The sequence below is a fragment of the Armigeres subalbatus genome, chromosome 2 (genome assembly GCF_024139115.2).
Source record: "Armigeres subalbatus isolate Guangzhou_Male chromosome 2, GZ_Asu_2, whole genome shotgun sequence".
NCBI classification, from domain to species: domain Eukaryota; kingdom Metazoa; phylum Arthropoda; class Insecta; order Diptera; family Culicidae; genus Armigeres; species Armigeres subalbatus.
The window spans coordinates 213676853-213700016 of record NC_085140.1 but is presented as its reverse complement, the minus strand read 5'-3'; the positions used below and the strand labels follow the sequence as shown (position 1 = coordinate 213700016).

General features: G+C 37.8%; 1 protein-coding gene across 6 annotated transcripts in view; it reads right to left on the bottom strand.

Annotated features, from left to right (window-relative positions):
• Nucleotides 1-17509, bottom strand: part of LOC134211614 (calsyntenin-1) — a 325311-nt gene extending 307802 nt beyond the window's left edge. For 2 of the 6 annotated variants that reach the window (XM_062688672.1, XM_062688677.1), the window contains exons 1-2: nucleotides 17388-17509; nucleotides 13048-13415 (exon numbers count right to left, since the gene is read on the bottom strand). In XM_062688672.1, the coding sequence (XP_062544656.1) occupies nucleotides 13048-13171 (124 nt within the window). In that variant the 5' untranslated portion in view covers nucleotides 13172-13415; nucleotides 17388-17509. Of the gene's footprint in view, nucleotides 1-13047; nucleotides 13546-13751; nucleotides 13769-17387 lie in introns of those variants that run through there. The other 4 variants (XM_062688673.1, XM_062688676.1, XM_062688675.1 and 1 more) reach the window with 4 other exon arrangements.
• Nucleotides 17510-23164: the final 5655 nt, after the last annotated feature.

Genomic DNA, 23164 nt, shown 5'->3' with positions numbered 1-23164 from the left:
TGGACCCATCGCCTAGTCCCAAGTGTGTCGGCATGGATTAGCAGACCTTATGGAGAGCTAAACTTTGGCTTGACCCAGTTCTTAACAAGCGGATGCTTCAAGTGGTACCTACACAGGTTCGGACACACGGCTTCTCCCGCCTGTCCGCAATTCCCAGACGTGACAGTAACGGCTGAACACATCCTGTTCAAATACCCCCGGTTCGAAACGGAGAGGCGTGCGATGTTGGAAGCATGTGGAACGGACACTACCACCGATAACATCGTCAGAAAAATGTGCCAGAACCCAGAACAGTGAAGAGTGGTCGCAAGAGCGACATCCAGGATAGCCGACATCCTACAACGAAGTTGGCGAATAGAGCAGCAGCAGGCAGTGTTTATGGATAGCAAATCATAAGTACTCCGCCGCGGAAGTCGTGAATATATATGTCGATAATAACGTTCCCACAACGCCAGCTACCGCGCGTAGCCTCAGAACGTGACGAAACGGGCGGTTTCAGAGGAGCTCCCCTTTTCAGGGATCTTCTCGTCGGAGTAGGTTAGACCGCCGTCGGGGACTATCCGAGTCGTTCGCGATCGAGACCGGGGCGGGAGCTAAATGTCTCAACGAATAAAGTGAGAGCTAGATGGCTCAAGGCAATCGAAACTCGGTTAACGGAGTAGGCTAGGTCCACCGCCGGGGACCAGCTGAGTAGATCGTGGCGTGCGAATGCACCGGCTCCGGGTCGTCGGGGCACCATTGAACCGGAAGTTATCTTCACCAGGAATCCTTGGATTGACCTCGGCACTCGTCCGGTCACCCGTTGAAGTGAGAATATGCGTAGGACTTGAGCGGATCTATGAACATTAGAGTGGGGCGTCATGGTCATTTTTTCAAATCAATGGTTTTTCGAAGCCATTCTGGGTCCTGAACTACTGTGCAGAATTTGGGACCGATTGGTTGCTTCCTCGCTTTCCGCATCGCGTTTGAAGTTTATATGGAAATTAGTATGGGAGATCGTATATTTTAGCATTTCTACTACTAGAGGTTTCAGTTCATCGTAAACCAAGTGGCACATTGCATTAAAGTATAATCTAAAGAATGACGAAAAACTTTGCTGAAGAAGGCACGTTGCTGAAACGTCCACGAAAAAAGATATAAAGCTTCGAAGATTGAGTGTTCAAACCATATGCAAAAAATCGTTTATTCTGCCAGCACTGCCGAATTACGTAGACCAATAATTTATCTGAGTGTTATTTCAAAATAATTGATCTCATAGGGCTTTAGAGCTAATGGGAGCTATCCGGAATAATTTCACACAGAAAAAAATCCGACAAGAAGCAAGATGAGTTTTGCCCTTCGATAACCATAGGTCGTCCGGTAGTGCTGGCAGAAACATTGATTTCTTGCATATGGTTCGAACAATCAATTTTCGAAACGTAATAACATTTTTTGTAGACCTTCCAGCTATGTACCTTCTTCGGCAAAGTCTTTCGCCATCTTCCAGACTATGTGCTAACGTATTGAGTCACGCGATGGATGATAAACTGAAGCCGCTAATAGTAAAAATGTAAAACAGTACGTTTTTCCATACTAATCTCCATGTAAATTTAAAACGCGATGCGGCATGCGAGGTCGCAACCGATCGAGCCCATATTTTGCACAGTTGATTGGGGCCCCAAAACGATTCAGAAAAACCTTGATCTCACTTGATCGGACGAAGTTTGCGTTTTTCCATACAACTGCGCCCCACTCTAATGAACATGCTAACCATGTGAAAGTGTAGTGTTGGTAATGTAACAGCCTTCTACGGAGGCGGGTCGTCGGTATCGAGGGAGTTTCCGCCGCCGAAGGACTCCCCGTCGGAGTAGGATAGATCCGCCGCCGGGGACTATCTGAGTAGCTTGCGAGTACGTTGAGAGCTAAATGGCTCTAAAAATAAAAAGAAAATAGATGTGGTGCTGAATGGCACAAGGAAAAAATAAAGGGCTCAAGGGCTCAACGCTTTTGTGTGCTTGCTGGCACCAACAAGGGAGCCAAAGGGCTCAGACGTAGAACAAAACATCGAAGAGAGGCACTGTGAAAGGTGTCGTTTTGGGAGGAGTACTTTCAGTACTGCTTTCCCCACAGAAGTAATACTGTAAGGTAGTCCCGGGGGAACAGGGCATTAGAAGAGAGGGTAACTCAAGTAACCCTCTGTTACTTGGGTGGGTTTAGTGGGTCCGGCGGTCTGGCCTTCTGCCTTTCGCGCCAACCCCACTCCCTGAGTGATAATTTCAGGTGTCTGTATGCAGATTTAGATAATAAAAATGCACGTGTGCTGGGTTAGTGTGTAAATGCATTCTTCCTTGTAAAAAAACATACATACACACATACAGACATCACCTCAGTTCGTCGAGCTGAGTCGATTGGTATATAACACTATAGGTCTCCGGGCCTTCTATCAAAAGTTCTTTTTTAGAGCAATCATAAAGCCTTTCGGTATCACATTGTTGTACGAGAAAGGCAAAAACATATGTATTACGAAGAGGCTAGACTCCCAAAAATCATGAAAAAGAATCAGTTTCTCCCCCGGGGAGAAATGCACCATCAAGCTATTTTACAATAATAAACAATATCCAACAACTGCAATGTCACCAAGAGTAGAAAAAATGAAAAGGACACATTTTCCCTAAAATTTATTCGATATTTTGCAATACAAACTTTAAGCTATAGTCAAGCACCACTGTGCGTGTCACTATAGGATTTCGGGCAGTCATTAATCGAAAATGTCATGTCTTCCGAATTATTTTAAAATATTTTCTCTCCATTGTCAATACTCTAATTAAGAGAAATTCTGAATTTGAAGTCTCTAGGTGCACTAGTTTCAAAGATATAAGGTGGCAAAGTCAGAAATGGGAAAAAAGTTAGCAAATTTTCTGAAAAAATATTTTATTTTCAACTATTTATTGAAATATTTTTAAATGTTTTTTCTTCAATGTTAATACATCATTACAAAGGTTATTGTATAAGCTTTTAAATGGTGTGCAAAACTAATGGTTACACTGTGAAAAAAATTGAAAAAATGCGGAAGCAATATTTTTTCCAAAAACGACGCTATTTTCAACTTTGATAGTGAAGAACTTTTTTTCCTCAGGAATCCCCGGGTTCTTTTATGATACACATCAAGGACAAAGCTTCGACTAAAATGTCCTGAAAGAATTTCTTGCCAGTATTTGCAATTAACAGAGTTAAGTCACTCTGATTTTTTTTCATTTGTTTTTTACCGTGTTTTGCCTCTCTCGTACTCCAAGGTTAATGCTCATTCCAAAACGAATGTTTGATAGAAGGCCCGGAGACCCCTAGTGGTATATATCAACTAACTCAGCGCGAAGAATTGAGGTGATGTCTGTATGTGTGTGCATGCGCGTCTGTATGTATGTGCGCAAAAGAACGCAATCGCCATTTAGACACTTTATTTGTGTCCGATTTTCTCGCAACAAGTTTCATTCGACGGGAAATCTAGTCCCATCGTTTCCTATTGAAAATGGGTCAGACTGAACTATGCGCTCAAAGGGTATGGTCAAAATACATTTATTGGTAATAACTTCGACTTTATTTATAACCATTTGAGCTCATTTAATTAACTTTTCAAAGGAGTAAATGAATAAAACCCCCAATGCAATGCAGCACAACGGTAACGGAAGGATTTAACAGTTCGCTCATATATTTCCTGTCAAATTTTACCGTTTCCGTCGCCATTCCGCTGAAATGCGTTTGGGGCTTGAGTGGTTTGAGTCATTCTCTAAACCTAATTTTCTGAGCTATTCATTAGCTACTGATGGAGAACTAAATATGAGATTTCATAATATGTAAATATTTATAAATCTCCTGGAATCAATAATTCCCGACATGTTTATTGCAAAAGTGAAGACGAACAATATCTTAGTTAGAACGGAGCGTATGAAATTCCTGCTAGTGTTCATGAATGTCTGGCTAATGGTAGGGAAATATTTATTCACTCATCTACACTTTGAGGTTCACTGGCTGAACAACCAGCGGAAAGTCAATATAAACAGTTGAAGAAATTTAGAACTCATAATGCAAGAAAATGATCAAGAGAGGCAAATGTTGACATTTTCCTTCGTGCCTTACATGAATCAGATCCATTTTAAGCTCGATTTGGATAACGAGGAGACGTTGGAAAAAATTTTTCACTTAGTTATTCTTATGCCATGCGTAATTTTGTAATATTTGAAGATTTTCAAAAGTTCTTTATCTTCTAATACTTTAGATGAATTTATCTCATCTTCCATCGTTGATGGAATTGAAGAAAATATCATTGAAGACTTAAACCTTGACACAGAAAAGAATGATGCTGTATATAACTTGTAGAAATCATGAAAACAAATCAAAAGTAATTCAAATAGTGTTGTTATTTAAATTAAAAGAATTTTGCTTTTCGGAAGAATGGAGCATTCTTACATTCCACAATGAATGTCCACATTTTTGAGAATATATTAATCTCATTTTTGAATAACTTGTACATTGCGTACATACTTGGGTTTGCGTTTTCTAATTTGCTAATACCCTTTTGCAAAAGTTATTTTCAATTCTGATTATCTGATTAACATTTAATGCTTTATGATCCTTCAGATCCTAGTACTTTGTCAAACAAATTGTTCTAAATACAAATTGTGAGGCATGAGAGTGAGAACAAAAAATATCACGGAATGTCATGAAATTAATGTCATTTAACATGATCGCCGCCATAATGTCCATAAATTGCTGAACTTAGTTTTTGTACAGCCCCTTCCTTCTCCTTAAGAAAACGCACGAAATTTCAACTTCCCAAATAGGTTTGCTTTGTCACGTTAATCGAACCTATGAAAAATAATTACGTAATTCATAGACGATCCCCAAATGGGGGTTAAATTGTATATTCATGCTATTTCGACCATACACAGCTAAAACTAAGTGGAAAATCACTTTAAAAGTCCAATTTTATTTTTGACCGCTCGCTTGTATGGGGATCCCCCATAGTGCGTGTGTGCGTTCAGATCCGGAACCGTTCAAATGATCCGGATCTTTGTTGCAAGTGAATGATTCGTTGCTCACTATTTGAGAGATCCGGTTCAGCAGATCAGTGGAGAGTGCCCAAGTAACAATCCTGTGACCGTTGGGTTTTATATGAATTTTAATAAGGTTTTATTGTGGGAATATTTAAAGCCTATTGTTTTATGGTGGTCATAAACAATGCTATAGAACAAAGGTTTTATATCACTCTTGAGATATCCATAAAACTCTTATGAAACATGTTTTAAAACTGAACTTTTTGTTAACTTTGAAGATTTAAAAATAGTTTTATTATTGCTTTCAAAAAGCGTCATAAAACCAGTTTGGGTTACTGCTTCAAAACTACTCAACGTGACTGGCTCTATTCGCCATGTTGAATTTGGAAAGCAGTGTTGCTGTATAACTTATACGTGAATCATGCAATAAGACGCATAATGAGGTTAGCATATTTATATCGACATAATGTGAGTGCCATGCGTTTCTGATAAAATTAAGATGCTTTTCATTTCCATAATTTAAAAACATAGCTTAAAAGGGACAGGTAGAAAATCCCCTGCTCATAAGAATCTCCGGTGTTATCCAATAACACCAATAAAAGTTTGTCAAAAACAATTCGATTTCTGTCAATAGTAATTATTTTCTTTGAAAAGGGTTATTTGAAAATTATTGAATTTTAACTCTTATGTTAGTTTTAATTTGATGTGGGAAATGAGACACATAAATATGGAATGCTGTTAAATATATGCACTTAATTGGATTGCGGCTTTTCATGAAAAGCCGATGCGATGAAGAATCATTTTATTTCACAATGATTTCGAGTTTCCGGTTTTTAAAAAAGTGGAGGAGGAAATAATGTTTACATTTTCCTCATGCACATGTACTCCTGGTTAAAGAATTTGGCCCTGTATACACATATTTGATTCCTACGAATTACACCAAAAATGCGAATATGTAATATTCCATATATTCGTAGGTTCACTAATTTCAGGAAATTACTAGCATTCGTAGATTTCTTATACGGATCCGCAAATCCGCCGAGAGCTTTAATTTCCACAGATTTGGCATCTTTGCCCGTTGGATGAAAAAGTGCTTCCCGCCTCTGCCACTAGGCTGCATGTTATCGAACCAAAGGCCATCTGTTGTAGGGAAGCGTAATCATGACAAAGTTTTATAACAAGTTTAAAACGGTCATGAAGTAACCAAGGAGAATTATTAAGGTTATCACAAAAGCCATTGAACTATTTATCACCAGATTTTTTGTTTTCACAAAAAGGAATGTCGCCATGTTGAAACAATGATCAACGTCATAGCCGTGATTCAAAAAAATACATCAATTACGATCAAAAAGACTATTCATTAGAGGAATAGAATTATTTCTGAGGTTTTTTGATAGAACCACGGTTACTTTATTACAAACTATTTAAAATTGAAATATTTTGAGTAGTTTGGAAAATTATTTAATTTCCTATTTTCATGTGATTATTTGATAATTTCGAGGCGCGTTGATTTTAAGCTTCTACAAACTCAATATTCACAATAAATTTGGTTGCGCATGTCATTCTGTTGTATGAACTTCTTAAATAATGCTTCATTTTCAACATCAACCATAAGTAGAATCAGAAGCATTATTTTTCACACATCACCTTTACATAGGGAACATTGTTATCTAGTGAAAATAAAAACAAAGGCAATGGAATGACAATAAATATAATCCATAATATGAAATTTAAACAGTTTTATTGTTACTCTTATGATGGTCACGACAACCTCTTATAGAGTACCAACAAATTCAATACAATGTTTTATTGTTGTTTTATTACTACTCTTAATACGGTTTTAAAAACTTCTTCTAGATTGGTCCATTAGGCCGGAAGGCTATCTTAATGATGTTATGAAGAGGTTTTGGTGGAGTTATAAGTTTTATTAGCAACTGGTCATGAAAACCTCTTATAGAGCATGATAAATCTTAAAATGTTACTTGGGTGGTGATTTTTTTTAGTTTGGAGCGCTGTGGATAATCTGATAATACTGCAAAGTGTCCAACTGGAGTGATGGTGTCCCCAGGAGCTAATCCGACTAATAAATATGGTGGAAACATCATCCATCATCATGTTGATTATTTAAAATTTTACCATCTGAGGATAAGGATACTGAACTGTTGTAAGTTTTTGGAATAGTGTTAAATGTTTTTACTGCCGCTAACCGTCGAGCACATCTGTATATGGCGTCCATATACATATGTGCTCGACTTGCGGTTAGCGGCAGTATAGTGATGTAAGGATTTCCGATGGAGTTATTCATTGCCATAAGAAACCACGTAAATCGCCTTTTGGTCATACAGATTTCTAAGGATCTGAATTCAAGAATAGTTTGGGGAATCGTAGATCTTGTGATAAATTTGCATTTATATAGGATGATGCAGCGTCATGATGTAATCAAGCTTGGATGCTCTAAACCATCGTCTGATACGTAACCGACCTGTTCAATATTTTTACCGGATAAAACTGTTGATTTCCAACAACTTTGCAGGTGAAAACTCCACATTTTCTCTTCAAACCGATTTTAGAAAAGGCGATTTTATTTTTGGGTCATTCATGAACCATCCGTATTGAACAGCTTCTTCTTCTTCTTCTTTTGGCATTACATCCCCACACTGGGACAGAGCCGCCTCGCAGCTTAGTGTTCATTAAGCACTTCCACAGTTATTAACTGCGAGGTTTCTAAGCCAGGTTACCATTTTTGCATTTGTATATCATGAGGCTAGCACGATGATACTTTTATGCCCAGGGAAGTCGAGACAATTTCCAATCCGAAAATTGCCTAGACCGGCACCGAGAATCGAACCCAGCCACCCTCAGCATGGTCTTGCTTTGTAGCCGCGCGTCTTACCGCACGGCTAAGGAGGGCCCCTTGAACAGGTTAAACTGCTCAAAGAAACTTCCCGTGGAAATATCGAAGAATTTACCGAAGAAAATCCAAACAATTTCTCGAGGAAAATCTGAAGAGTTTCGCATGCAAATCCTGAAGAATGTCCCTAGGAAATTCCGAAGAATTTCCCAAGGAATTATCGAAGCAGTTCCCGTGGAAATTCCGAGGAATCTCTCATGGAAATTCCGAAAAAAATCCACACAATTTTCCGCGAAAATTTCGAAGAGTTTCGCGTGCAAATTCCGAAAAATGTTCATTGGAGATTTCGAAAAACTTCTCTCAGGAATTCCGAAGATTTTTCTCTGGATAAAATCGTGTTAAGTTCCTAAAAATTGCTCTTGAAAATTCCGAAAAATTCCCCGTGGAAATTCCGAAGCATTTCCCGTGGAAACTTTAAAAAACTTCCCTCAGAAATTCCGAAGAACATCCTGTTTGAATTCCGAAGAATTTTCCGTGAAAGATCCGAAGAATTTTCCGTGGAAATTCCAAAGAATTTCCAGTGGAAACTCCAAAAAAATTCCCGTGGAAAATCTAAACAATTTCTCGTGGAAATTCTGAGAAATTTCCCGTGTATAATTGACAGAATTTTTCGTGGAAATTCCGAAGAATTTCCCGTGGACATTTTGAAAAACTTCTGGAATTCCAACAATTTCCTTTGGAAATTCCAAAGAAGATCTCGTTAAAAACTTTGAAGAATTTCACGTGAAGTTTCCGAAGAATTTCCCGTGGAAATTTCAAACAATTTTCAGGGGAAATTAAAAAAAACGTTCAAAATCTATAGAATTTCCCTTGGAAATTCCACAGAATTGTCCGTGAAAATGCCGAAGAATTTTCCGTGAGAATTCCAAAGAATTTCCCGTAGAAATTTCGAACTATTTCGAGGAATTTTCCGAGAAAATTTCGAACAATTTCCCGTGAAAATCCAAACAATTTTCCGTGTAAATTCCAAAGAAATTTTTGTTTGAATTTCAAAGAATTTCCCGTGAAAATTTTGAATAATTTGACGTGGAAATATCAAAAATTTCCTCTTGAAATTACGGAAAAAATTCCCATTAAAATTCTAAAGAATTTATCATGGAAATTTCGAAGTATTTCCCGTGGAAATTCCAAAGAATTTTTCTCGGAAATTACAACAAAATTCCCGAGTAAATTTCAAAGAGATTTCCATGGACATCATTTTTTTTTTTATTCCAAAAATTTCCTGAGGAAATAGAAGAAACTTTTGCCTTCATGCAAAAGATATCACATGTTTGGTATCTGATGATGCTTCCAAAAATAATGTGAGGGGATCAAACGCAAACGGGGTATAAGTGACAAAAACTTAGTTTTGAGAAAAATGAGTGTAGTTTTTTAATATTTTTCGATCCACACAAATTTCTAATTTTCTACACACTTAAATTCAGTTTTCCAGCTCGGTAATATTATTTACAGATTTAATTCGGTAAAAGCAAATTTAAACCGAGAGCTCAGTTATTTGAAAGAAGTTTGCTGATTTCTGTAATTATTTTTACTGATCTCTAGAATTAATATACTGGTTTTCGGTATTATAAACTACCGAACAACTCTGTTCTACGAAAACACCCTGTACTTGTCAAAAATATACCGATCGTTCAATAAAAATTAAAGCGCTTAACTGAATACTCGGTAAAATAAGTACCGAGTCCTCGGCTTAGATCACGTGCCGCTCCAACGCCATATTAGAAAAGGAAACTCCAGATTTTTTATTTATTTGGAGGAATCTATAAGATTTCTATAAGTGATTTGTTGTATTTGTCTCGAAATGGTTTATGCAGTACATAGACATAACGAAATGTGCAACGGGTGAAGTTTAAATCATATATCAGGTTAGTTCAAACTTTTTTTTGTGCATCTACTGTTTGATAATTCCTTTTCTTCAATTCTAGACAAAGGATTGCATTTCTTCGCCATTTCTTCTCGCGGGATAAGCCATTTGATCAGGAATATTTATAATGTTTTAACGGAATGAAGTACTTCGTTTGTAGTGCGCTAATAAAATTTGGCGAAGTGCGCAGAGCTAGTAAAGAGGTTGACCGTGCGGATGGCTGAAAAAATGTACTTGGCTAGTCGCCCATTCCGGTTTTAAACTTGACCGAGTTGTACATATTATATGCTTGATAATAAATTCTATAAATAGTATTAAAGTTTAAAAAAATACTGAAATGTTCTTATGTTTTATTTTAATATCGAAGAAAACACAGAAATCTTTGAATACAATTCATTCGGTATTTTTTATTACAGAAGTCAACACTACTTTTTGCAGATTACTCGGTTTTGCTTTACCGAGTGCTCAGTAATAATTGACATTTCGCCACGAGCACTCAGAACCGAGACCTCGGTAATTGGTTGAACTGTTTTACTGAGATGGGCACCGAGAGCTCAACTGTTGAGAAATCTGTAATCTGATTACCGAGCCCGGTAAAAAAAATTAAGTGTTTAGCTTTAAAACCAAAGCGTTTTTTGCTATAATAACTCAAATTTAACCAAAATGTTACTTATTTATTTATTTATTTATTTATTTTCTTGTATATTTTCATTTGACTATATCTGTCTCTATAAAGTACTTTTACCCTTACCTTTACCCCTCAGCTTGTAAGCCCTTTATTTGTCAATGTTATTTAGGCCGATACAAATATTTAAAAACAATTATGTCTCCCCCCCTCGTTTTTTTTGCCCAAAAAAATGTTGGGGTTGTATACACGATACGACCGCTCGACGTAAACTACGTAAAACCAAATATAATACACCCGATTCTGTTTTTACACGGATTTTTTTTACACGGCCTGTAAAAAAAATCCCATACAAAATTTTTGCAAAGTTGCTCCATTTTGCATGATTCGTCGAGAAATCATAAAACTTTTTTACACGGATTTTCAAATTTTTAACTGAAAACTTTTTTTACACGGAATGCATCCCCCGTGTAAAAAATGAATCCGGTGTACACTGAACCAATTATTCCGCTCTATATAGCAGAGAAGAAACCATCCCACAACACTACTACCCAGCTTTTCCTGGGCACCTCCCACTCTATGAGGGAGTAGGGTCTCCACTGTCTAGCGGCTGGGCCACTCCATTCATACAACCCAGTTCAATAATAGATAATACCCTAAAAGTAGGCAATTACCAAGGATTGGAATGCGCTGTATAGGGGTTGCAAGATGCATAAAAGAACTAAAATTTTCAATAGTTTAGCGTTGATAATCAATAGTCTCAATACTACTGACAAATTGGTGGAGAGTTTGGGAATCTATTGATATATAAATCTTTGAAATCCATCGAAAGATAAAGGACCTATTAATGTTACAAATCTTACATGATTTCGTGACGGTCCCCAATTTTGAAATTTTCATTTTACACCCTGTATCCGAGTCTTCCCCTTAGACGTAGTTTACGTCAAAAAAAAACTCAGATTAATCCACCTAGCGGTTATGATGCCTTTCTCGTGCGGTAAAAAAATAGTATTTTGGGCGAGATTTTGGGCATTACTTCTGAGTCCATCGTCCGATCCGGCCAATTTTCAATAGGAAATAATGAGACAAGATTCTGCGTCGAATGCAACCTGTTGCGAGGAAATCGGTTTAGGGTAAGTGCATTAAACGTGAGCTAGACTTTTTTACGCGCTTTTTTGTGAGAAAAAGTATTTTGGCCATAACTACCAAGCCCATTGTCCGATCCGGCCAATTTTCAATAGGAAACAATAGGGCAGTATACTGCGTCCAATGCAACCTGTTGCGAAGAAATCGGTCAAGGCTGTATTTCAACTTCAACGCAAAAAAAAAACATATTCAAACGGAAGCTTGTACTTTCAATTGTGTATGCGGATCTAAGTTACGTGCATAAATGGTGCATTTTTGAATGATGCAAATATTGCTAGTGTTGCTAACAATAGTCGCACCCTGACAATGCCATAGTTTACCCTACTTACCCTTCCTTTGCAAATTCCAACGACTTTCTCGAGAACTTTCCAAAGAATTTTCTTATTTGAAATTCCAAATAAAAGAGCTTCCCAGGGAAGTTCAAAAAATCTATCGATGATTTCCCAAAGGATTTCCTGTGGGGATTCCAAAAATTTCCAGGATGAATTCCAAAAAGAAATTCCGTAAAAATTCCATACAATTTTCCGAGAAAATTCCAAGCATTTTTTTTCAGGTAAAATCCATGTTGTTCCCTTTCGAATATCTGAAGGATTTCTTTATAAGTTCTAGAAACTTAAAAAAACATCTCATGGAATTTTTAAATAATTTACCAAGGAAATTCAGATGCGCTGATCACTAGAAATACTAGAATAAGAGATCGGCGAAGACGCCATCTTGTTTCCAATCGAACCGTCAAAAGCGGTTCCAATTCGACTTGTTTACTTTTTGCTTCCATAAGAAGCAAGCAAAAAGTTCAAGTGCTGCCAGTGTTATTTTCACGATTTCATGCATTTTCATACGTTGCCATTTCTACAGTTTTTCACTCCGCCGGTCTCTGGTTATAGGGTTGCTACTGATCACTACCAGCTCTGGATCTATTTGCCCTGTTCTGAAAAACATATGTCAAACCAGCATTCTTTACCTGTTTGAAGCATTTTTAGAATTGTGCTGGCGAAGTTTTAAATATTGTACGTAAAGAATTTAAAAAAACAAGATCGTTGTTATGTATAGACTTCTAAAATTATGTAACCTAAATTCATTACAGCAGATTGAAAGCGCTCCAAGGAATGTTTTACCACATTCTCAGTTATTTTCAATACCTGATACTATAAATCGCCAGTAAATCAATTTCAATCAGTCAAAAGCAAAAATTTGCAATCTCATCCCCAGTGTTCTGCACTCGGCAGAAATGTCTGGTAAAATGAAAATAATCCACTTCCAAGAAAAGAATGAAAATCATTTTTTCCTGTCCCTCGTAAAATCCAAAACACTGACACAACAAAAATACGCCAACAACCGTCCTCGGTCTGCGATGAGTGCTACCGAAGTCTCACCCACATGAGTTTATGGTTTTCCAGCTACCGACCCATTCCCAGTGTGCAAAATTTCATAGTACATACAGAGTCGCTACGCAAGGTAACCTCTCACTCACCTCTTGAATCGTAGTAGTCATCGTCGTCCTCTTCGTACTTCTCGCCCTTCACCTGGTTGCTGTGGAAACTGCTGCTGGCAACTAGCACCAGGAGTACTAGATAAATCCCTTTTATCGGCACCATTTTCACCTCACTTCACTTCACTTCAAATTGCGATCTCTTTCTTCGTTTTCTTTTGTATCTAGCCGGAAAAGCTAGAAGCTGTGAACACCGTTTCACTGCTTTGAGGTTTTAGAGCTTTTCCTCACTCCGTTCTCAAAAAAGCCGCCTAATCCACGTACAAAAGAACTATATACTTTCAGTGCACGGTACACAGGGAATAAACTGAATCGAGGAGAGAATACTTTTTACAACGATCGAAATAATCCTGGAAAAGTGGAAAGAACAACACACTATAGCTATTTTTCTTTTTTTGTACGTGGAAACACCATTAAAATCTAGAGAGCAGTGCACCCCACAACAGAAGACGTTTTCCTTTTATTTCCACTCTCCCAAATCCAACCGAGCTCACGAAAAGTATTTTTTCCTCTTCGAGTCTTCACAGCAAGGTTCAAGCTAGAAGTAATAATTTTCGTCCCCACAGATCGACACCTCGACACTTTCCACGCTTTTAATTAATAGAGCTCGGTCAACTTTGTGCAAGAAAATTTAATTTCACTCATCGAAGTTTTCCGAAGGCCGAAAGGAAAACGGAACGACAAACCCAAGAGGTGTCACTCTCTGAAGTTTTATTTTTCTCCACTTATTGATGGATTTGCGCTGCTACTCGGCTTCGCACTCGGACATGGCACTTGGCACCGCTTCGTCGCTGCACACTTCACACTGGTCTACCAGTTATCGACAGAAGCAGCAGTTATTCCTGTTGGACATCTACGGTTTATAGCATTTCGGTTCTTCCACGAGTGAACTCAAATGGACGCATGGACGGACGGTCGGACGGACGTGGACAGCGCACGGCATCGGATCGGATGGTCTCTCGTTTGCTCACTTGTATCCACACTCCAAGTGAGTCAATTCAAGGCGCGAGATAAGTTCGGCACGGTCACTACCACCATAGCACAGGGAGTGCAGAAGAGCAGAGCGCAGTAAACGTGCTCAGGCATAGTAACCATCGTCGACGACAACAACAATAACCACCGAGGTAGATATATGCGGAATCCGTGAGAAAAGCACTCTGACAGCTCATGTAAGTGTCGCTGTAACGCAGGCACTTCGATAGCGTTCGAGTAACGACCAGTTTAGCTGGATTTTTGTCCCAGAAGCAGGGAGTAGGGAAAGCGCTTCACCGCGTCGGTGATGATAAAATGCGCTTTCCGCAGGATCATACTTTCTGGACTGGACATCAGTGCTGCTAGTGTTGAGAACTAGTGGAAAAACGAGACGAGCCAGCTTTGGGCTGAAAGTCTCCTTAATATAAAAAAAAACTAGTGGAAAACATATTTTGAGAGAAGGATAGTAAGGATGTCATTTGACATTATGATAACAAACGTCTTCTTCTCGTTCAATGGCTCTACATTCCAACTGGAACTTGGCCTAGTTTCCATCTTATTATTCTAGTAGCATTTCCTTAGTTATTAATTGCAAGCTTTTCTAAGCCCGCAATTGCATGAGTATGTATCTTGTATGACAAGTACAATGGATACACTATGTCCAGGTAGTCGAGAATGTTTCCAACACGAAAACATACTAGACCGAACCGAGAATCGAACTCACCATCTCCAGATTGGAAATTCTACGCCTTTGCTCGCAAGACTACTAGAGACCCCTGATGACAAACGTATTATGTGGGAAATCGAGTCAATTTTTTGCATCTCGAATAAAGCATGTATTTTTATTCGATAATACAATACATATACGTTTCCAGAAGTGGCTATACAGCCTTATTTTCTTGAGTCATTGAGCGAATTTGCATGCTCCTTCTACAAGCTATAGAGCCTTCTCAAGCTTATAAGCAGCCTAAAATAACATTTTATTTCCGAGTGGTTAAAATTATGATTTCTGTATGTGTGCATCTTTGAGACGAATGAAAGTCCCTGAATGATCTAATGCGCTGGAACATGTGAACCACATCGACTACTGGCTGAGCGCAAGTCACTTTCATTGCCAACATGACTTCAAATTTTAGTAATCCCACTGCAGATCTCAACTCTTCTATTATGTAGTGGTTACACTTGTCCTTCTAATGCAAAGTTCACAGGTTCGAATCCCAATCTATCCATTTTTCATAGATCTGCATATATGAAATGGTCTGTGTTCGTATCCGCATAACTCAAAAACGGTTGGATGGATATTCTTCAGTCCTTCCGCAGATATGTTCGTTGGCGTTTCCGACGGGTTTATATGATATTTTTCATGTGAAAATAACGAATAGGGTTGAGAAAATCGTGAAAAAATTAAATAAATAATCGCATGGAAATTTCGCATGGTCAGTTCCCAACGCGCATTTTCGCCTACTATGCAGGACAACGTCTGCTGGATCGACTAGTATTTTATAATTATCAGGAATGTCAATATAAACAAACTTTAACCTTCAACCAACTCTGGTGAAACTATTATCATATGTAATTGTTTATGAAAGTTTTGCTTTTGAACTTTTGGATTTTTTTAAGTTGCTCTAGAGGTGAACATGTTTGAATCTTTTATTCCGTGTATAGTAGAAAATCGAAAATTTGTTTTCAATAAAATGAAATATCTGCAGTTATCAGACGTCGCAACTCATTTCTGATTAGTGCGCATGATAGTACATCCATGCGTGCATGATGCGCACTACTAATGAAATATTTCAAATTGTCGCGACTCGCGTCGCAGCGCGAGTGCTCAATCGCGCGGTCCGGTTTGGTGGCGGCCCGACAATATGTTCCAAGTTCTTCAGAAGATGTAAGGTAACTTTTATTCAATTTGAGGCTGCTAAAGAGTACAATTGGAGCTCCTCTAGAACTTTGAGTTGCTTAAGTGAGTTTGTATATATCTTTCAAATCAGCTAAAAAGTTGGGTCAGGGCTCTAAATGCACGCCATATTTTCCACAAATCTAGCATAGCATATAGCATTGGTTAAACTGATATTTAGGACAGAACCTGAACTCAAAACAGAGTATTCCATTGAATTTAAGTTTAGGCTGGAACATTCAGTCGTTTTGACGTAAATGTGTACTTTTTCAAGTCCTTTAGAAGCTTTTGCTGACTGGTAATTCGAAGTGATTACTGATTTTGCGCTTTTTTGAATGGTCTGAGAAAAAACAAGGATACATTTTCCATACTTCATAATCGTGGGAAATTTCTCAAGTTCATGTGGTCACCTATCGAACCTCTTATCGAACAAAAGAAATATCGACATGGATATCAAGCTCACTTGACGCATATTTGTCACTATTACAAAAATTGGTAGCTTTAAGGATGAGATTTTGAAAGATCCAATGCGCTTATGTATTCTAGACCACGGTATTCAAATTAGGCTTTTGAAATTTCATTGATGTTTTGTTCTGGCAACCCTTGCGCAATGTATAAAACACTGATGCTGGATTGCCAGATTTCGCACTATGCATTTGACTGCTAAATGTTCTGTCATCAGTATCAACAGGAAATACAAATGTTTTTCAATTCGTGGAACATCAATCTATCTTCATACCCAAATGATATTTACCACAAGCTTCATACGCTGTTCGAGTGCAAATACACCCGCTGAAAGAGTGTATTGAGATTCGTAGAGGCTGAATCAAAATAAACAACTCAACGTCCGAGCAGTGATCTCAATTTGTCAAAAGAAAAATACGCCGATAAAACTGGCACATTACTAGACAAACCAGTTTTCACGGCCCACACTCATCAGACAGTATTTTCACACACCAACTCGAAATCACATCTCGAGCTCACCGGAGCGAAAGGTGAAGCCAAAGCAATGCATGCAGCGAGCGCGGACGGATCTGATGATGACGATGAGTCACACCAACACTTGCTGCTACTGTCGTCGGATGGGTTCTCCTGCCCGCTTGTATAGATATCCATCCACCTCCGTCCTGCCTCCACCACTTTCTCTGTTTGCCTCGGCTTCTTCTACCACCGACAGGCTTTCGTTTGCTTGATTGCTGATAGCCTTGCTGTATGAGCCACTACAACGGGACGTCCGATTATTTGTGTGCGTGTGAAGCCACCGTTTTCGTCGTCTTTGAAAACTGCGGAAAAGGCACTAGTAGAATTTCTTGTTTCCTTTAGAGGGCACCAAAAAATAGCAGTTTTCCAAAAAAAATGTTCTCCACTTTTATGTAATTTCCATCCATCGATAACATTTACTAGCACGCAACTACTACGATGCCATTTGAGCCCGATTTGATGAAATACACACCGATTTGGAAGGACTTTTGCCTCCTTGTGGCAAGCGAAAAACACGGAACAAACCGCACGGACAAACTCTTCGGAATCGATTGAAGAAAAGACATGCATGCAAAACCAACCAACGAGGGAGTAAAGTTATGATGGCTGCTCACAGAGGAGCCCAGGATAACAAGTCTATCGAGTGGTCCCGTTTACTCCTACGCAGCAAGTCATCGCATGTCTCACTCCCACTCTCCCTCTCTTCGCTCACACACTACAACACGTAGCTGTCGCTGTCAGTCTCCTTTATCATTCGACAGGTAGCTAAAACGATATTTTTTATCGTTTGTATTTTATCGATAGTTTTTCTATATCATGTCGTCGATTGTGAGAGGTGAAATTGTGTCGAGATAAATATTTTGTTATTGCGACATTTACTCCTATTTAGACTTACCCCAAATAAATGATTATCACAGTCGAATCTCGCACTGGATTTGCGACAAGGTTACTGCAGAATAAGGTTACCTATTTTTTCCATACAATATTTATTTTGAAAAACCTTATTTTGATTGGCCTTGCATCTGACAAATAGCAAATTCGATAGTCAACAATAAAATAAGTTTGTTTTCATCATCGTCTCAAACCGGTTGACAGTGCGAAGTTCGAAAACGGGGTGAGAAGGATTATCACAGAAAGCTAAACAATTCAAGCTCTATCTGGAATAAGGGCGAATGTCGCAAGAGAGGATTCTCTTCGCCGACTTCCCCTCTTTTTAATAAAAGTGACAAGCAGTGGATTTCTTTGTGGTTTATCACCTCAGCACGATAGAAAACAATGCGAACTTGCATTCTGAGGTGATAAACTGCAAAGAAATCCTCTGCTTGTCACTTTTATTTAAAAGAGGGGAAGTCGACGAAGAGAATTCTCTCTTGCGACATTCGCCCTTTTACCAGATAGAGCTTGAATTGTGAAAAGAGCAATATATTTACGAACAAAATGTAAGCACAGAGAAACAGATGTCTCACTTAACACATATTCCATCGTTCACCTTTTTTAACGGTAGATTCAATTTTTTGTAGGTGGTCGATCGGCCACCGATGGCGCTTCCATCAATTTTGCTTGTGTTTGACGTTTGCTCACTACCGCCATCTGGTTGCCGATTGTCCAATCACAGTGTATTTAGCATTGGGCGATAATGTTTCCGTGACGGTAATTTTGATTGCTTTTTGTTCTAAGTGAGACGTCTGTTTCTCTGTGATGTAGGTATATGTTTTGCCTTCAAATGTTTTGCCTTCTTTCCGAAATTGATATCCCTAGAAACCCAGAAATAGTCACATGCTTAAGTGATTATAAAGGAAAATTAGTTTCAACGTTAATTTTAAAGTCAATTTTTAAATATGCAACAACGTTTAAATGTACAGTCGCCTCTCCACATCTCGATATTGAAGGGACTATCGAGATAAGGAGAGATCGAGGAATAGAAGGAAAATTGAAATGTCTACTAGATTGAAAAAAGCTCGTTGCTATGAAAAGCAACAACAAAACAAGTGTCATATCTTGTTGTTGATATGTTTGTTATTGTCCACAGATGGTCTAGTAGCCTAAAAATTTGAACATATCGACATAGGGAGAGTAAATCCAGAACAAAATATGATCAGAACACATCGAGATAAAGAGATATCGAGATAGGGAGGTTATCGAGATGTAGAGTATCCAAATGTATGTAGATTGAAGGGACCGTGGAAACCATCGACATAGGGAAAGATATCGAGATGCAGAACATCGAGATGTAGAGAGTCGACTGTATTTAAGTTATAGAATATTCGTATTGTAATGAGCAAATCATTGCTTTTACAAGACACGTTTCATGGTTACGGAAGAGTGGAGCTGGAAGGCAGGTTGCCTCATTCCTGGTATCTCTAGCTGATGTCAGGAAGGTGCTGGATAAGACCTAGCTAAAGGTAGGTTGGTACGTATGCCCGGTGAGTATGAACCAACAACCTCAGGGCTGCTTTAAGTGCTTCGGTTTCGGACACAAGTCGTATGACTGTGAAGGCGCGGATCTGAGTAAGCTGTGCCGAAGTTGTGAAGCTGAAGGTCACAAAGCTCACACCTGTCAGGACGCACCGAGGTGTTTGATCTGTAGGCGTAGACAAAAAACACACATCCGGAGAACATGCCTGTTCGGCTGTGAAACGGACTCAATCATGCAAGTAGCTCAGTTAAAACTCAACCACTGCGAAGCAGCACAAGCGCTGCTACAACAGTCGGTCCATGAGAATAAAACTGATGTCGGTTCAGTAACGCTAGAGGTAGTTGCTATATGCTTACTCAGGCTGTGAACCATTCCACCGATTCGTTTAACTTTTAGTTAAAATTCGACAGTTCGATGGTTATTTCGCCGTGGTTAAAACTAACCCTGCTCCGGAGAATGGTTAGATTTGACAGTTCGATAGTTAAACTTTGTTCGCGAGAAAATTGGCGCCAAATCCATTTCGCTTCAAATAACCATCAATCTGTCAAAACACAAATGGGTCGTCTTCAGAGTAAAATTTTAACCATGATGAGAAAATAACCATCGAAATGTCAAATTTTAACTAAAAGTTAAACGAATCGCTGGAATGGTTCACAGCCTCAGTACAGTACGAAAGTTACACTCTGCAAAACTCGTGTCAACCACCAGCTAGTGAATTCCAATTTTCAATTGTTTATCCAATCAACGGAGCTCTAATCGATGCTACCGAATGACCATCTCACTCTAATGCTTGATCGCCACTCACAATGGGTTCAAAATTTCTCAGCTCGACTAGCCGTGAACATAGGTGAACATTAAGGTGAAAACGAACGTTTGCCCATGGTGCAGTTTGGATATATGGAAGCTTAGTAAAACCTCGAACAATCTATACCAAATATGGAAAAGAAACACTCTGAGCCATCGTCTCAAAAGTCTTTTATCACATGCAAACCTGAAGTTTTCGAAAGCCAAATCTTATTATCAACAATCTTTATCTGGTAACTAAATATTTTTTGCCTTAAGCGATATACGACCAAACTGGTAATTTGGCCGAAACATTCGTTTACCCTAAAAGGTGGTTTGGTATAAAAGTATAAAAATAGCTATGATATTTTAATATTATAATATGACATAATATGACATATTATAATATGACATGAAATTATATAAATATGAAAATACAAAAATATGAAATATAATAGTTTAAAAATATTAAAACATAAAATATTAAATAAGAAAGTGTAATGTTAAATTTAAAGAAATATGAAAATATGATAATAAATAAAAAAACATAATAATATGAAAATTTTAGGACATAAAAATAATAAAACATGAAAGTGTAAGATTAGGAAAGTAGGGTATCTGTTCCTATATCAATAACAATAAGGCAATGGGCATATGAAATGCATTGATTTCTCACCAAATAATCATGAAAAATGAGAATAATTATGCTCGGCTCACGTAATTTTTAATTGAAAACAATTTGGTAACTTCAAAAATGAAATTAGTATCACATAATAGAAGTATTTTGCTAAAAAACATAATAACCGCCATGTACCTATTTCAATAACATTCAGAAACAGTTAATCCTATGCTTGTACCTATATCAATAATACTGTTTCCAACACAAAATACGCACTCTATTACTTGTGTGTATACGTAACGATATGATTGCAGTGATGCCGAATATTCTACAATTTTTTGTATTTGAGTTGAAATATACTTATCAGTTTAATTTTATGTTTGTCATAGATTATCTTTTCGATATGCCTTATTTTACAAACATAAGAGTTGAATTTCACAATGAAAGATCATTCACGCATTTTTTAAATAAAAATCTAGGTCGGCAACCCTGGAGAGTACTGCAAGCCATGTAAGGTACCCAGGGGCAAGTGAAAATACGGGGTAAGTGGGTACTATGGCTGCCGATTAATCGGTGAACGTTTTTAATGGTAACAATGTTCTAGAAAGATGAAGCAGAACTATCAACGAATTCGCCTGACACAAAAATATTTGGAATCAAAACCATTTGCGGCACCATACTAATGGTATTGTTTAATCATGACTTTAAACTACCGGCAAAAGCTATTACTTAAATTTTCCTTCAATGGATTCCCAACTAAATAGTTGTTTTTAAATTGATCATTGATGTGGAAAGCGAATACTTTGAGCAATGAAATAATTGTGTGACACCGAAAACGATTTAAAAGTTTTGATTAACACCAAAATCTGCAATTTTCACTTGCCCTTGAGTTTTAACATACATGGGGCAAGTGGGACATATTTGAACAACATTTTCGATAGAGTCAGTTTACCTGTTTTTAGATTGTTGACTAGTGAAAAATAACTTCGACGCTCATATATTATATGGATCTGAATCAAATGCAGTTGATATCGTTGGTTTCGTTGTTTAGAAGTAGTATACAGTTGATTTACCAAATGTGTAATTTACTTTCTGAAAATTATCTCCCCCATGGAAAAGAGCAATGGTTATAACTATGCGAAATTTTCCGTTTACAGTGCAAACAATATATTCATTTAACAATAGATTAACAGGTTTTGTCTTGTGTTTTGTTATTTTTAAACTTTGCATCAGATTGACAGATTTTCAGATAAATAAAGTTCTTAAGACATAAATTGGCCATTGCGATCTTTTAAAAATTTACAACACTGCGCATAGCCTGAATAAAAACGTTCCCTTTAAAGTTCTAATTTATGTAATAATTTGTGTTCTAAACAGAGAAACATTCATTCGAAAAGTGAACAAAGATTTGCTTATCCTTTCTATCAAACACATTTGGTAAGAAAGTAAGCGAATGGAAAGCCAGACAACAACCAATTAAACAGTAAACCGGATGTTGTCTTGTTTTTATATCTGCTAACCTTGAAACCCCTTTCTTTTTGCAAAAACAAAAGTCTGACAAGCAATAAACCTCCATCCATGATCTGAAATACTACGATTCAGAAATTACATGAACATTATATCTACATTCTTCAAATTAGTTTCGTTCGACAGTTTAAAGCAGAATAGGTCCCACTTGCCCCGTTTAAAGGGGTAAGTGGGTCCCACAGGTAAATTTATTTATATCACTACCAATATTTTTTGTAACTGAATAAATGGATTACAACACGTCTACACTTCAACAACGGAAGCATATAATGATGTATCCGTGGTTAATGTCCTGAAATACCCTGTTTTCCAAGTATGCGTTAACAATTTTGCTGAACTAGCGTTTTTATAGGTCCCACTTGCCCCGGGGTACCTTAAACAGTTTGGAATACGGACAAGGATAATTTAGACGTTGTTCGAAATAAACCTATATCAAACTATAGGAAATCGCGTTGATTTTTCAAATAAAATTGTATTTATAGTGAAAATGTGATGTGCTATATGTGTTGTGAAGTGAATTTTGAAAGGATACATTTGTGTTAGCTTGAAATTGAGTGGAAAAACTCAAAAGTGCAGCCCAATCGGGTTGTACGCAAAGGAGACGTTGAACTACGTAGCTGTATGTAATGTACAGGTTTTCGACTTTTCTGTTCGATGAGACCAAAACAAGCGTTTTTCAAGCCCAGGGTGCTCCTGAGATTGAGTGATCATTACGAACCCTGGTGATGTATATAATTTTTAGACCAACATTTGAAAAGGATGATAAAATTTCCGAATACCTAATCGAAGATGAACAACACTTTCAAGCGACCACATATTCAAATTATCATTGATAAAACACTCGCGAGAAAGTGAGAATCGTTCGTTAATTGTAGCTCGATTTAAAGCATTGGTAAATACTACC